This window comes from Nelumbo lutea, chromosome 4 (genome assembly GCF_056320005.1).
Source record: "Nelumbo lutea isolate HS-2025 chromosome 4, American lotus-T2T, whole genome shotgun sequence".
NCBI lineage: Eukaryota > Viridiplantae > Streptophyta > Magnoliopsida > Proteales > Nelumbonaceae > Nelumbo > Nelumbo lutea.
In genome coordinates, this window is record NC_142687.1 from 58,020,633 (window position 1) to 58,035,507 (window position 14,875).

At 37.2% G+C, this 14,875-nt stretch overlaps 1 protein-coding gene across 5 annotated transcripts in view; it reads left to right on the top strand.

Moving 5' to 3' along the window:
- AGD15 (ARF-GAP domain 15) overlaps window positions 1–13,786 on the top strand; it is a 95,087-nt gene extending 81,301 nt beyond the window's left edge. For 2 of the 5 annotated variants that reach the window (XR_016095110.1, XR_016095108.1), the window contains exons 8-10: window positions 251–384; window positions 13,085–13,136; window positions 13,486–13,786. Coding sequence is in view for 1 of the 5 variants with exons in the window: in XM_088941949.1 (XP_088798075.1) it covers window positions 13,085–13,136; window positions 13,486–13,548 (115 nt within the window). In the remaining 4 variants the exon portion in view is untranslated. Of the gene's footprint in view, window positions 1–250; window positions 385–11,355; window positions 11,555–13,084; window positions 13,137–13,485 lie in introns of all 5 variants that reach the window. The other 3 variants (XR_016095109.1, XM_088941949.1, XR_016095111.1) reach the window with 2 other exon arrangements.
- Window positions 13,787–14,875: the final 1,089 nt, after the last annotated feature.

Below are 14,875 nucleotides of genomic sequence, written 5' to 3' on the forward strand. Positions count from 1 at the left end.
CACTGGGTTGAACTTGAATTCCAATTCAATACAAACGGATACCATTTGTTGTCCTGAATATTCATCAAAATCAGCTATTTTGATGATTATCCTGGTTGGTCATCCGAAATTTATTCTAGTTTGGGAAAAATCATCCTTGATATGATTAAATTCAGTTTCAGCTCATCATGGTTTTCTAATATTAGCTGACTGTGAACTAGTTTCAGTTTACAAGAGTAATTGATCTTCACATATCTTTACTGTTCTGCAGAAAGAGCAGATCCAGTGTAGTTAATCTAAAGGTTTTGCCACTGGGAATAGAAATTTCAGCTGCAGAGTTGACCCATGGCCTTACCAAGTTCAAATAGGTGAAAAGACGGTGACAGTTTGAAAGACTTGATCAAGGTTGGTGATGCTTCACATTTAGTATTCAAGTTCCTTCTCAAAAAATAGGAAACACTTTCTAGAAAAATTGATAGTTTTGCGGCATTGATCTTTTCAGAGGCAAAGATTTGCATTAATGGACTAAAAGTTTTTTTCCTTGAAAATACACTGTACAAATCCTTCACCTAGGTATCAACCTCACTGATCAATAAGTAGACATCCTTTTGAATTAGACATAACCAAAAAGCTTTCAAGTATTTATAGAAAGTGACTTAACAGTCTTCCACATCAAGTACCATATTGGTATTCTTTGCATTTCCTTCTGAACAGACAACTAAAGCATAATCCATTTTTTCAAGGAAATCATTGACTTTATAGATTGGCCCATCAAGTGGTGCCTTCTGAACCATGCCGACACAATGCCCCATTTTAATGCTAGCTAGAAAGAAAGTTCAGGCTATATATATGGATGTGTATCAGTTTATTTTCAGTGAAGAGTCAATCGAGTAAATTGAATTTGATTTCTCTAGGACTATTTTTTAGTGGTGACTCCAACTATCTCATAGGTTTCATGTCTCTAAATGACTTGTGTGACTCCAATCTCAATTTAAGGTTATTAAGGTGATAAGTTGGAGACTCTAATTCAGGGCTGTTGTCTCAACCCATTATCCCCTTTGTTCCTTAAACCTTATCCTTATTCAATTGTTCTTAGCTACTTTACTAAACCTCCGATCATGTTGCATTAGTTAGGCTTCAAATTGTCAAAAACTGTTATAAGAGTATGCTTAGGGGGTCAAACAATGAGGGTAATGGCTTCATGCAATGGTAAAACTGTTACCATTATCAACAAGTTAAACCAACAGATATCGAATTGATCATTAATTTAGGAACAACTACAAGAAAGACAGTAATATGATGAATGGGGTTGGAGTGAGACACCAAAGTAGAAAGAGACGAATTATTGGCAAAAATTGTTTCTAGATTTTCTCCATTGGCTATGATAATTTCCCCCCATCCCAAGAAAATGTTTGGGAGAAGTTTTACCAACAGGTACCCCCATCATATGGTTGGAAGCACCCAAGTCAATGACTAAAAATTTCAAAAGAACTCTAGAACAAGTACAATTACTAGATAGGCCTATATAACAAAAGGCAGAGTTAATAGCACAGAAGAACTGCTACCCTGAATGAGTTGTCTTATCTCCTTCACAATTCAAGTGGCTTGATCATTATGGAATAAGGGCAGCAGGTGTATGATGTATCTAAATTCTGAATTCATAGTTGGTATTCTGGTAATGAAGCCTTAGGAAAACAGACCTGGTTTAATACCCAATCTACCTTCCCTTTTTGGCAAACAGACCTGGTTCCATGCTACTAGGTGAAATTTTTTCTCATCATTTACCTTATCCCACAAGAAATCCCTTATGGCTTTCCCCAAAGAATTGATCACCAACCTGAGAACTGTGAACAGTGATACAAAGAATATACTAGCAGATTGGATGACGCACTAGATTTAAGGTCACCTTACCCTCTGCCCCCTTTGACGGATATGCCTTCTTCAAGTTCGCCAATTTTTAATTAAACCTTTTGTGATCAGACAAGAAATAAATAGAATAATGGTAGAAAATTGTCTAGAAGATATCTAGATCTGAGAAAAACAGATGTACAGATGAAGTGGAAACTAGGGCAGGAGAGCAGAAGATATTGAACATAACTAATCTCAATTTCCTCCCCTCTTTTATTAATTTTATAATAAAGCAGAAGTTATAATACCATCCCTCTTTAGTAAAAATGGGAATAAAAGAAAGTAAGCAATTTACAAGCCACTTAATTATAACAGAAATAAAACTCCTCATACTTCTAACAGTCCCCCCTCAAGCTAGAGCATAAATGTGATAGAGTTCCATCTTGTTGGAAATATGATTAATCCGAGCTTGACTTAAATGCTTGGTGAAGAGTTCAGCTAGATAATCCACTAACCTCACATAGGTGTAACGATTTCTCCATTGGTGGTCTTTTCCTTGACAAAGTGTCAATCCACTTCTATGTGCTTGTTTTCTTCATGAAACATGGGATTGAAAGAGATATGGATTGTTGCTTGATTATCACAAAACAATTTTATAGGAGATGAAACTTTTAGACTAGTTTCTTTGCCTCAATTTCTATAACCAGATTAATTGACAAGTTGTGTGTGCTATTGCCCTATACTTCAGCACTACTCCTAGCAACCATACTCTACTTTTTACTCCTCCAAGCAACTAGATTTTTTCCAAGAAGGGTACAACACCCAATATAATGAAGAACTCTATCAATACCTTCCCAATGACTTGTTCTTGGTTTTTACACAAATTGGCTCAGTAACCCCACACTTAATGAAATATTTGGCCTTGTGATAGTGAGGCCAGGATCTTCTAAAGAGCTCCCCTTCACTATCAGATAACTTAACATTCAGCTCGATAGGAGTATCCATTGGTTTTGCTCCTAATAAATTTGTCTCTTCTAACAAATCAAGCACATACTTCCTTTGTGACAGGGAGATTCCCCACTTCGACCTTGTTATCTCAATACCTAGAAAATATCTCAAATGCCCCAAGTCATTGGTGGTATGAAAACTGCTGTTCTAAAAACTATTTCAGCTCCTTGATCCTCTGTATATCACTTCCTGTAACAATAATATCATCAACATATATAGCTAAAGATAATCTTAATGGGAGGTGTATCTCAACTAAAAACCAAGTGCTCAACACTACATTGTCATAATTTGAACTGCTATATTACACTTTTGAACCAACCAAACTAGGCACACGGTAACTGTTTGTTATCTTAAGTCTACATACAACTGAAGATCATCATGGAGGAAGGCATTTTTCACATCCAACTGAAGTAAAAACCAATAATAATAGCCAAGGAAAGAAATAATAACACATATAAAGCCCATCTTAGAAACAGGAGAGAATGTATCAATGTTGTCAACTTCATATGTTTGGGTATACTCTTTTGCCACCAACCACACCTTGTACCTTTCCACACTACCATTCAGCCAATTCTTAATTATGTAAACCCACTGACAACCAACTCTCATCTTCCTAGGAGGGAGAGGAGTAAGATCCCAAGTATGATTAAATTGGGAGGCATGAAATCCCTCACCCATCTCTTCTTCTTCCTTGCTGTTTCAGGTCTATTTTCCACTGTTTTCTTTTGACTAAACATACTATTTTACAACATTTATTGTCAACTTGGTATTAGAGCAACCCTACCATTTTTCCCTCTTTCTTTATGTAGTCGTATGAGACTACTAACAGCCCAAGCTGTGGTGTATAATCAACAGGAAATTAAGAAGATGAGAGGAGAGAATGAGAGGAGAAAGAGAGAAGAAGAGAAGAAGAATTCGAACGAAGGGTTTTAGAAAAGAAGAGGATTATTTCTATTTATATTAATTCTGAAATAAGGATAAGACTGCTTACATGGCAAAAATAAAATCCTAATAAAAGACTAATAACTAATTGTGGACTGACTTAAATGACTAATAGTTGTATACGAGTACAATAGAAAGAGGTGGGGACCACATCAGTGGTTTCTACACTCCCCCTCAAGTTGGGAATAGATGTTTGTCATTCCCAACTTGCATAGATCTGTTTCTAACTTCTTCTTTGAAACTGCCTTGGTGAGAAGATCGGTAAGCTGCATGTTGGAGCTGATATATGGAAGACAAACTTCTTGAGATGCAACCCTTTCCCTAATAAAATGTCGATCCACTTCAATGTGCTTGGTTCTGCCATGTTATACCAGGTGATGAGCTATATTAATAGCAACCTGATTATCACAGTAGAACATTAGAGGTTTCTCATAGTTAATACTCAATTCATCAAACAGTGATTTCAACCATAGTATTCCAGCCACACCATTTTCCATGTACCGATATTCAGCTTCAGCACTGGAACGAGAAACAACATTTTGTTTCTTACTCCTCCAAGAAACAAGGTTACCTCCTACAAAGGCACAATATCCAGAGGTAGACCTTCTATCATCAATACAACCGGTCCAATCTGCATCTGTATAAACTTCTATCTTCATATGATTATTATCCTTAAATAGTACACCTCTACCTGGACACCTCTTTAAATATGCCAATATCCTCTCAGCAACAAGTAGGTGGGTAGTTCTAGGAGAGTGCATATACTGACTAACAACACTGACTGCATAGCTGATGTTTGATCGTGTAAGACAAAGATAGAGTAGTTTCCCAACTAATCTTTGGAACATAGCTTTATCTTCAAGAGGCTCTCCACCTTCTTTACTAATCTTGTGATTCTATTCAATAGGTGTATTGGTTGGCTTAACACCCAACTTTCCTGTTTCTTCTAACAAATCAAGGACATACTTCCTTTAAGAAACAAAGATTCCATGCTTGGACCGAGCTACCTCAATACCCAAGAAATATCATAGCTCTCCCAGGTCTTTTACCTCAAATTCTTGATGGAAAAGTTTCTTAAGAGACTCAATTTCAGTGTTATCACTCCCTATTACTACAATGTCATCCACATATATAGCAAGTAGAGTCAAGGAAGTATCCACTTTCTTAATAAACAAAATGTGATCTGATTGAGTCTGCACATAGCCAAACTTTTCAAGGGCTTGTCCGAATCTATCAAACCAAGCTTCGGGGGACTGTTTTAGTCCATACAAAGCTTTATTCAGCCAGCAAACCTTCTTACCTGTCTCTGTACTATAAAAACCAGGAGGTAACTGCATGTACACTTCTTCTTGCAAGTCTCCATTGAGGAAGGCATTTTTAACATCCATTTGGAACAAGGGCCAAGAGTAACTGGCTGCAAGAGATAATAACACTCTGATAGTGGTCATTTTTGCTACTGGTGCGAAAGTCTCCAAGTAATCTATACCAAAGTCTGAGTAAATCCCTTTGCAACTAATCGGGCCTTATACCTTTCAATGGAACCATCAGCATTATGTTTAACAGTAAACACCCATCTACATCCAACTGGTTTCTTCCCTTTAGGTTGATCAACTAGCTCTCAGATATTGTTTCTCAGAAGGGCATCCATTTCGACCTTAGTTGCACCCTTTCACTCAGGAATGGTAAGGGCTTCCTATACTGTTTTGGGAATGGGAATATCAGCAATGGATGTAAGGACTTGTAAGAGGGAGACAGATGATCATAGGACAAGAATTATGAGATACAGTGGGTTGTGGATGAGGTGCAACGGCGTTTGCCTTTACGGACTGCAATGGGAAGGTCAAGGTCATTCAATGGAAGTGAGGGCTCAAAGATGGAAAGGGCTCAACAGCTGATGGCTCATCTGTAATGGAAGATGGAAGAGATGTAGTACTTGGATCTAGATCCTCAGAAGGAATTGGGACTACCTTGGACTACTGATGACCGAAATCAACCTGCCTCCACTGTCTGTGATAAATTTTCAAATCCCGACTTTTTTGACAACCCTCTCCATTACACCTCTCTTCACTCAATGGAACGGGTAAAGGGACTTCTAATGTGTTAACCCCAACCTTACTACTCTCCCCCTGAGAAGAAACCCTAGAGTAATAAGGTACATCCTCAAAAAAAGTAGCATCCATGGATACAAATCTCTTTCCCGAAGTAGGTTCATAGCAGCAATATCCCTTTTGAGTTTGTGCATAACCAAGGAAAATACATTTTAAGGCTTTAGGGTCAAATTTGGAACGGTGAGGGCCAAGAGTTTACACAATGTAGGTACAACCAAAGGTTTTAAGAGGGACAAAAAATAGCTCTTTATCAGGATATAAAAGAGTGAATGGAGGTTTCATGTCAAGAACCCGTGAAGGGATTTGGTTGATGAGATACACAGCTGTGAGAATGGCATCTCCCCAGAAATGTATAGGCATATTGGAGTTAAATATGATACTTCTAGCTACTTCTAATATGTGCCTATTCTTTCTCTCAACCACCCCATTCTGTTGAGGGGTATGAGGGCAGGTACTCTGATGGATAATCCCATGGTCAAGAAAATAAGAGGATAGTGATTTTTTAAAGTACTCTCTCACATTATTGGATCTAAAGACTTTGATTTTTACCCCTAACTAGGTCAAAATCATATGATGAAAGGTCTGGGTCAGGGTAGGAACCTCATCTCAAGAACGCATCAAGTAGACCCAAGAAAACTGGGTGTAGTCATCAACAATCAGCAAGAAGTATCCGTACCCCGCCCCCCATAGCAGTGATGTGATATGGTCCCCAAACATCGGTATGCACAATGTCAAAAGGAACACTACTTCTCTTATTACTTAATGAATAGGTTGTTCTACAATGCTTTGCAAGCTCACAACTTTCACACTTTAAACTGGACATCTGGATAGATTCAAATAAACTAGGAAACAAGCTTTTTAAAAACCTAAAGGATAAATGACCCAATCGGTTATGCCTAAGCATGACTTAACCAATAGACTGAGAAACAAAAGACCCTCTAACTTCACTACCGTCCCACTGTGAACTTCTTCCAAGCATATAGATTCCATTTGTCTCACGGCCAGTCCTAATCATCTTCTTTGTCTCCAAGTCCCTAAAAACACATCAATCAAGAAAAAAGGTTACTAAGCAGTTTTGGTTTTTAGTAATGCTGCTAACTAAAAGTAAATTGGTGCTAAGTTTATGAACATGCAGAATAAAAGACAGGGAAATGGCACTAAACAACTTGATGTCTCCCTTGCCAGAAATGGAAACAAGTGATCCATCAACAATAGACACCTTGTCTTTACCAGAGGATAAGTGATAGGTAGTAAATAGTGAAGGCAAACCAGCCATATGATCAGATGCACCTGAGTCTATTACCCAACAGTGATCAGTGTTACCTAAAGCTAAAGCATGATAAGCTGAGTCCCGTGTACCTGAATTAGCAAATGCTGAGGTGGGAGGAGCTGATGTTGTGACTGGCTGAGATGGCAATGCTGAATTACCAACCTCCTTTTCCAACTGAGTCAAGGAAGATCGGACAGCAACTAGAGTGTCTAGTGGTGCTGCTCTTGTGCCTAATGAGGTTGCACAATCAGTAGTAACTGCTGTATTAGCATTCCCCTTTCTGTTCCTGAGTTTTATTGGAACTAGATGAGGATGTAGCTTCCAACAGGTTTCTTTGGTATGCTTAGTTTTCTTGCAATGTTCACATATTAGGTCCTTCTTGTCTTCCTTCTTCATATCTCTCTCCTTATCCCCCCCAAACTTGGGTTTAGTTGCTCCCAAGGCTGATTCAAGTGGCGAATGCTGTAATATAACTTTCCTTCGACTTTCTTCACTATGCACTAGAGAGTAAGCTTGTGATAAGGTCACACTGTCTCTTGTTAGAAGCTGTTGTCTCAAAATTTCATACTCAGAATTCAGACCAGTTAGAAACTCAAATACCCTATTGGTTTCAACCTGCTTTCTGTAGTTTTGTGCATCCTTTTGGCTTTCCCACCCAATTGTTTCTAAGTGATCAATCTCATGCCACAAGGATTTCAAGGTGGAAAAATAAACCGAGACTGGCTTCTCTCCTTGCTTAAGGTTATTTGCCTTACATTTTAGCTCATAGGCCCTAGCAACATTGAGGGGTTGGGAGTAGGTTTCTTTCATGATATCCCAAATTTCTTTAGTTGTTTTTGCCCAAAAATAATTTCGGCTGATATGTGGCTGCATGGAGTTACACAGCCATGTCATAACCAAATAGTTCTCCTGAACCCATTTGGTATATATTTAGTCCCCCTTCGCTAGTTCCTTAACATCTCCCAGTAAATAACTTAGCTTTCCTCTACCCCCAATAGCCATCATGGCTGATTGGGCCCACTCTAGGTAGTTTGACTCATCAAATTTTACAGTGGTAATCCGAAAACTGTTCCCAGGTATGCTACCAGCACCACCAGCCCGTAAAAGGTTTTCCCCTTGTCTCTTAAACTCCACTCTTTGTCAAGAAAAGGTTAAAGAATGCTTCTTGTATCACCAAGACTAGGTAATTACACCCAGAATTTGCTATCAGCCGAACCTAAGGTCAAGAAACAATACCTTTCTATCACTAAGACTAGGTAATCTCACCTAGAATTTGTTAACAGCCAAACCTACTTTATCCTTCTAGGGTGGCAATCCACCCAAAAAGTTAACCTTCCAAGAACAACTTAGAGTGCAGGGCTAAAACTAACTACAGCCCTAGAATTGGCGACAGTCAAGAAACTAGAATCTTGAACCTAGAACCAACCAAAGGTCAAGAAACAAGCCAAGAATACAATCAATGGATAGAAAAGGGGGGGATCTCTCAGTTACACCTCTTAAAGTAACCAAAAAACTATTCTTTTAATGTATCAAGAACAGTTCAGTAGGAAAAAACTTTTAGTTGAACCTTTGAAATAACCAGAAAAGGTAATCATTTAATAGATCAATATCAAAGACTAACTTACTTCAGCAAAACTCTGGCCGCAACCTTCAAAAATAAGTCTGAACCCTAATCTTGAGGGTTCTTCCTTCTGACTTTCTGGCCGCAACCTTCAAAATCAAGTCTAAACCCTAATCTTGAGGGTTCTTCCTTCTGACTCTTCCTGATTGCTGGTCATCCTCTGATGCTTCACCAACAATCTCCAAGATTCAGCCGATGATCCCTTTTTCTGGAAATTTTCCAACCCTAGGAAATTCTTATGCAGCTGGCCATGTCAGACTATCATAAGATTTCCTAACCGGGCTCTGATACCATGTAGTCGTATGAGACTACTAACAGCCCAAGCTGTGGTGTATAATCAACAGGAAATTAAGAAGGTAAGAGGAGAGAATGAGAGGAGAAAGAGAGAAGAAGAGAAGAAGAATTCGAAGGAAGCGTTTTGGAAAAGAAAAGGATGCTTAATCTGCTGCCCCCCTCTTTCTATTTATATTAATTCTGAAGTAAGGATAAGACTGCTTACATGGCAAAAATAAAATCCTAATAAAAGACTAATAACTAATTGTGGACTGAATTAAATAACTAATAGTTGTATACAAGTACAATAGAAAGAGGTGGGGGCCACATCAGTGGTTTCAACACTTTAATCCCATATATAGTGTGTATGTAGAACTAAGGTGTTAGTTGATTAATGATTCGTTCAGCCTAGTTGGTGGAAGGTTTTTGGAGATTTTTAGATCAGTTTTGATACCCAAAGTTTCTTGGAGAGCTGGCCTAAAACCCTAGCCGACTAAAGAAGAATTGGAGTTGAGGGTCAAGGGATCCTTCCAGAGTTGCACTTTGAGTGTGAAGGACTTATTAGAGGCCCTTAGTGAGATCAATCTAGGTTGGAGAGTTTTCTATCATCACTGGTAGGAGTGATTAAGTTTTCTCAATTTCTCCCAGATTGCAAGGTGTGTGAAATTCTATTTTTCTTTGTTTTTTCTCTTCTCAAGTGTTGGGAGATCTTAGTTGAAGCCTAAATTATTTTTTGTTTATTTCATTTGATCAATGGAGACATCTGGAGTTGAAACAAGGCAGAATGGTGAACTCAAAAGTGGTTCGAAAGGGTTTGTAGAATCCCTACTAGGTGTTGTGACTACAAAGAAGCTGGATGGCACCAACTAATTAGCTTCACACCAGCAGTAGGGGCAAGTGGGGGGTACTTGTTAGGCAGTAAAAAGAAACTTAAAGATAGAGACCCTAATCTTAATAAATGATCACAAGAGAATTATACTATTATTGGGTGGCTTGTGAATTCTATGCAACTACATATTAGTGAGGAATACCTATGGATGGATACAGCCAAGGAAGTATGAGATAGTGTGGCTGAAATATATTCTCAAAAGAAGAATGTTGCAAGGGCATACAAGCTAGAAAATGAAGTCAACAATTTAAGACAGGGGGAGAGGCCTCTAGCAATATACTTCTCTTTGTTGAAGTCTTTATGGCAAGAGACATACAGAAAGTTGGTGGAGGGAAATAGGGTGTTTGAGCTCCTTATAGGACTTAACCCAAAGTATGATATTACAAGACCAAATATATCCTCCAAGGATGAATGGATGATGTTACATTGTCTGAGGCATATCCTTTGGTGATTGGTGAGGAGAGTAGAACAGGTGCATCTTCAAAATTCTACTATAAATAATTTTGCTAATGTTGGTGTGAAGCCAAAGGGTAGTGAGAATAAGAAGAAGGCAGTTACATGCAATTACTGCAAGAAGTCTAGGCATATTAGAGATAGCTGCTAGAAACTACAACCTCATTTGATGTTGCAGAGGTTCAAAAATAACAAGGGTGGAAATGCTAATGCAGCTATTATACCAAATAGTGAGAAGAGGCTTAGTGAGAAGAACTCCATTATGGAGCAATTAGCAATTGTGAAAGCTGAATTTGAAAAGTATGGAGAACTTCTGAACCACTTGGAAATGGAAGTTAACTCCACTTCTACAGGCAATTCAGCATCTACAGCCTTTGCCCACTTAGGTACTCATGCCACTTCTAGATCATGCATCCATTGTATCCCTTAGATTATTGATTCTGGTGCATCTAATCACATGACTAGTATACCTTATCTTTTTTGTTCCTATCAACTCCCTAAACATCTAAGGGTTATACTTAAGAGTATGGGATTACCTGGAAATTTTTGCTCCCGTTGCCAAAATGAATTCTATTCAAGTTTTCTTATCCTTGGCAGCTTATTTGCCTTGTCTTTTATATTAGTTTGATGTGAAAATTGTGTTTCTAAATGGTGAGTTCATGAAGAAGTGTATATGTCTCTCCCTCCTAGTATTGTAAGGACTTAGCAGGAAAGGTTTGTCAATTGAAGAAATCTCTCTATGGGCTCAAACAATCTCCACGAGCTTGGTTTAAGAGGTTTCGTATTACTCTTAGTAGAGTTGGCTATGTTCAGAACCAATTTGATCACACTCTATTTGTGAAGAGGAGAGATGCTTTAGTTACAGTCTTCATTATTTATGTTGATGATATTGTTGTTACTGGGGATGATGTGGATGAGATTAGGAAAGTTAAACATTTTCTCAATACTGACTTTGAAATTAAAGACCTTGGTGCACTGTGCTAAGTAATATACAAAGAAGAAACTTTGCTCTCTTGGGAAAATGGCTATGGAGAATGCTGCAAGACCGGGACAAGTGATGGGCAAAGGTGGTAATGAGCATTCATGGGCTCTTCACTAACAGCTAGGATGCTGGAGCATTGACAAGGGCAACCCAAGCTTCTCCTTGGAAGGCCATCAATGAGGTATTACCTGTGTTATTGCCTTTTATCAAGTACAATCTTTGTATTGGTAATCGTATCAAATTTTGGGGACATGTATGGTTTCGGTCATTCCCCTTGAAGTAACAATTCCCCTAACTTTTTGCACTCACTTGCTTTAAAAATGAACCTATTTTCAACTTCTTGGTTCCTTCAACTTTGAGCAATGGCTTTAATTGGGATTTGGGATTTTGAAAGGGCATAAGAGACTCTGAATTTCCGAATTTGCTAGCCCTACTTGATCTTTTGGAAGAAGTCTTTCTTGACCCTTTCAAGGATGATAAGCGAATTTAGACTTGTACTCCTTCCGGCTCCTTTTCTTGTAATTTTTCCAAGCCCTGTCTCAACCTTCTTATAGCTCTCTACCTCCCTTTCCTACTAAGGAGTATGGTGCAAGCCTATCCCACCTAGAGCTGGTTCCTTGATATGAGGGCTTTTCAGAGGTCCTCTTGCTATTACTTACCCCTTGATGCTATGCAATTATTTCCTAATTATAAATGTTTGCAACCCTGGATTGTAACTCTTTCAAAAACAGCTACTAAATTTGGTCACTTGTTCTAACATTATCTTGAGTCATTATATATAATTAACAAAGTTCTGTTTGCTTTTTTTTTCTTAATTTAAGTGCTATAAGCAGAGGGCTTAATAACCAAAAAAGTGTTGAGTCTTTTTCCCTGAATTTCTTATGTATATAAATGTAATTGACTACTACATAAATATGTTGATTCATAAAGAAATAAAGAGAGCAGCTTGATAAAATGCAATGAGATAAAACAACGTCGGTACTTCCATTTACTAGAAAGAGAAGGATTTGAAAAATCATTGTCAGATTTTAGTCTACCATGAGAGGGAATACATATTATTTTCTCTTATATACCAGTTTCTTTACTTGAAATGGAAGTTTTTCCATGGAGAATAGCTAACTAAAATAACTAAATGGATGAGCTTCCTTGTAAATCTAAGAGTGAGAACTGGTTTAAGAATTTTTAGACGATGCCTGTCAAATATAGGTTTTCATGGACCATCCCAGGCTTAGTACCTATGATAAGGGCTTTATATCATATTACCAATATGCTAGTATCATAAAAGTGATAACCAATCAGGTGGTATTGAATAAAATTCATGGGGGATTTTGGTTGGTCAAAGTTCTTCTGATATCATATCTTTCTGGAACCATATATGAGTGGGTCAGGACGGGCCTTTTTACAAACCTAGGCCAAAGACTGGAAATTTCTGGGCTGGGCTAGATCATGCTATAATTGATCACCTCTGCACTGACAAACGATATTCTTTTGATCACTAGTGATATGTTATAATAAATCTGCAAGTTTGTAACAATGTTTTCTGCCAAACAGTAGTCCCTGCGGAAGTGTGATGCTTATATAATAATGCAATTTTGTATGTCATTATTGGGACTCCTTGTGTGATACAAATAGAAGCAATGTGGCCTATTTGATTAGTTATAAGGTTTTACTAGGTGAATTTAGAAATGATTTGGTCTATTTTTGCTTTCAGGAGAGATATAGCAGTCCGACTGAATACTATTTATAGGATCAACCATTCTCAGGTATAGAACATATAATTTGTTGACTGCTTTTCTTCTTGTGCATGTAAAGTAGGCACAGAGGTTGCCTCTTAATCATTAGATAGATGGAATACAATAAAAATAATTCCACCCCCACCTAAAGAAGAATAGAATGCACAAATTTCTGCATGTTTGGGTGGTGTCCATAACCATACAACTCTATTTGGTGGAAGGGCAATTGGCAATCTTTGAACCCACATTCCTAATGTAACAAGTGGGGTTCTCTCTTCATTTACATATCAACTTCCCAATATCCATCCATGTTGATGCAACCCATGCAAGTATTCCTCTTGTTTCCAAGCAATTTTCTAATATGAATTTATTCTTACAGCATCAGGAATATCTATTGAGAAGAATGCCCACTTCTACCTGCCTTGTGCAAAGCTCCAGCTAGTTTTGCTTCACATCGTAATCCTTGAAGGAGCAATATGCACTCACCAGAAAGCATGGATTAAATTGAAGAGTATATGCAAAACCACTGTCAAGGATGTATAAGCATGGCTCTGTAGTTATGAGTTTTTTAATCAATTTTATAAAAGGTATAGTTTCTAGTTTGAGATTGAGACGGATCAGGTTGTTTTGAACTCCACATTCGTATGATGCTGAATTAATAAATGCCAAGTTCCAACTAATTAGGCTCTATTTTTGTGCCAATGTGTTTATTTCTTCTTATTATAAGATCATTTAGATTTAGTCCTCTTTAACAGCTATTAACTGCATGGCTGTTTCCATTCTAAGTTGAAGTTTGTCTTATGTGGAAGTTGATATTGGTCTTCGAAGTTATTCTATCTTGTGATTAAGAAAATAGTTAGAAACATTTGTATTTTGTTTGTATTTTGTATCGGTTTTTGAACCTACCAATATGCTAAATACTGGGAGTTGGGACATGTGGCCACTTTTGAAGGGTAAAAGGTAAAACCCTTTCTAAAGATGTTCTGGCTCAATTCTTGAAATTAAAAGAAAAATAAAATACAAAGTCAATCCAAGTCTATTTATCTGAATCATGCGATACAGAAAAAAATGTTATGGCAAGGGTATGTGCTGATCTTGTTACTATGCAGTCATCTTAAGGCCTTACATTTTTCAGGACCTACTTTCTTCAGTAAATGTACTTATCCATATTTTTTTTGTTTAATTTATTCATGTAAATGTATCTTGTGGGTTTTTTTTTATCATTTTAATTTTTTTAATCTACCCTCTACTTGGGAATAGGGCTGTAAACAGTATTCAAAAATCTGATTTCGAATTTGATATTTGACATAATCGAATCGAATTCGGATAATTCGAATATCTAATTTATTGAATTCGGATATCCTATTCGTACCGAATGGTTAATCAGATTCGAATTCAGATATAACCTGATTCAATTCGATAAATATTCAAATTCGACCGATTATTTAATTCTTATATAATATATAAAATATTTTATATAATTTATATATTTAAATACTTTATATCAATAAAATATTTATTTTATATATTTATTAATTATCTAAATTAATTAATTAATTGAATCGAATATTTGAATATCTAATTAAATTCGAATTTGGATGTTAATTTTCAATATTCGTCGGATATCTAATCGAATTTGGATATCGAATTTTTTTAACCGGATTCAAATTCAGATATTGCCTTATCCGATTCGGATTCGATCCGCTTACGCCCCTACTTGGGAAATTCAATTATCACTTACTTAAGTGAGACCTGGGAAAATCAATTTT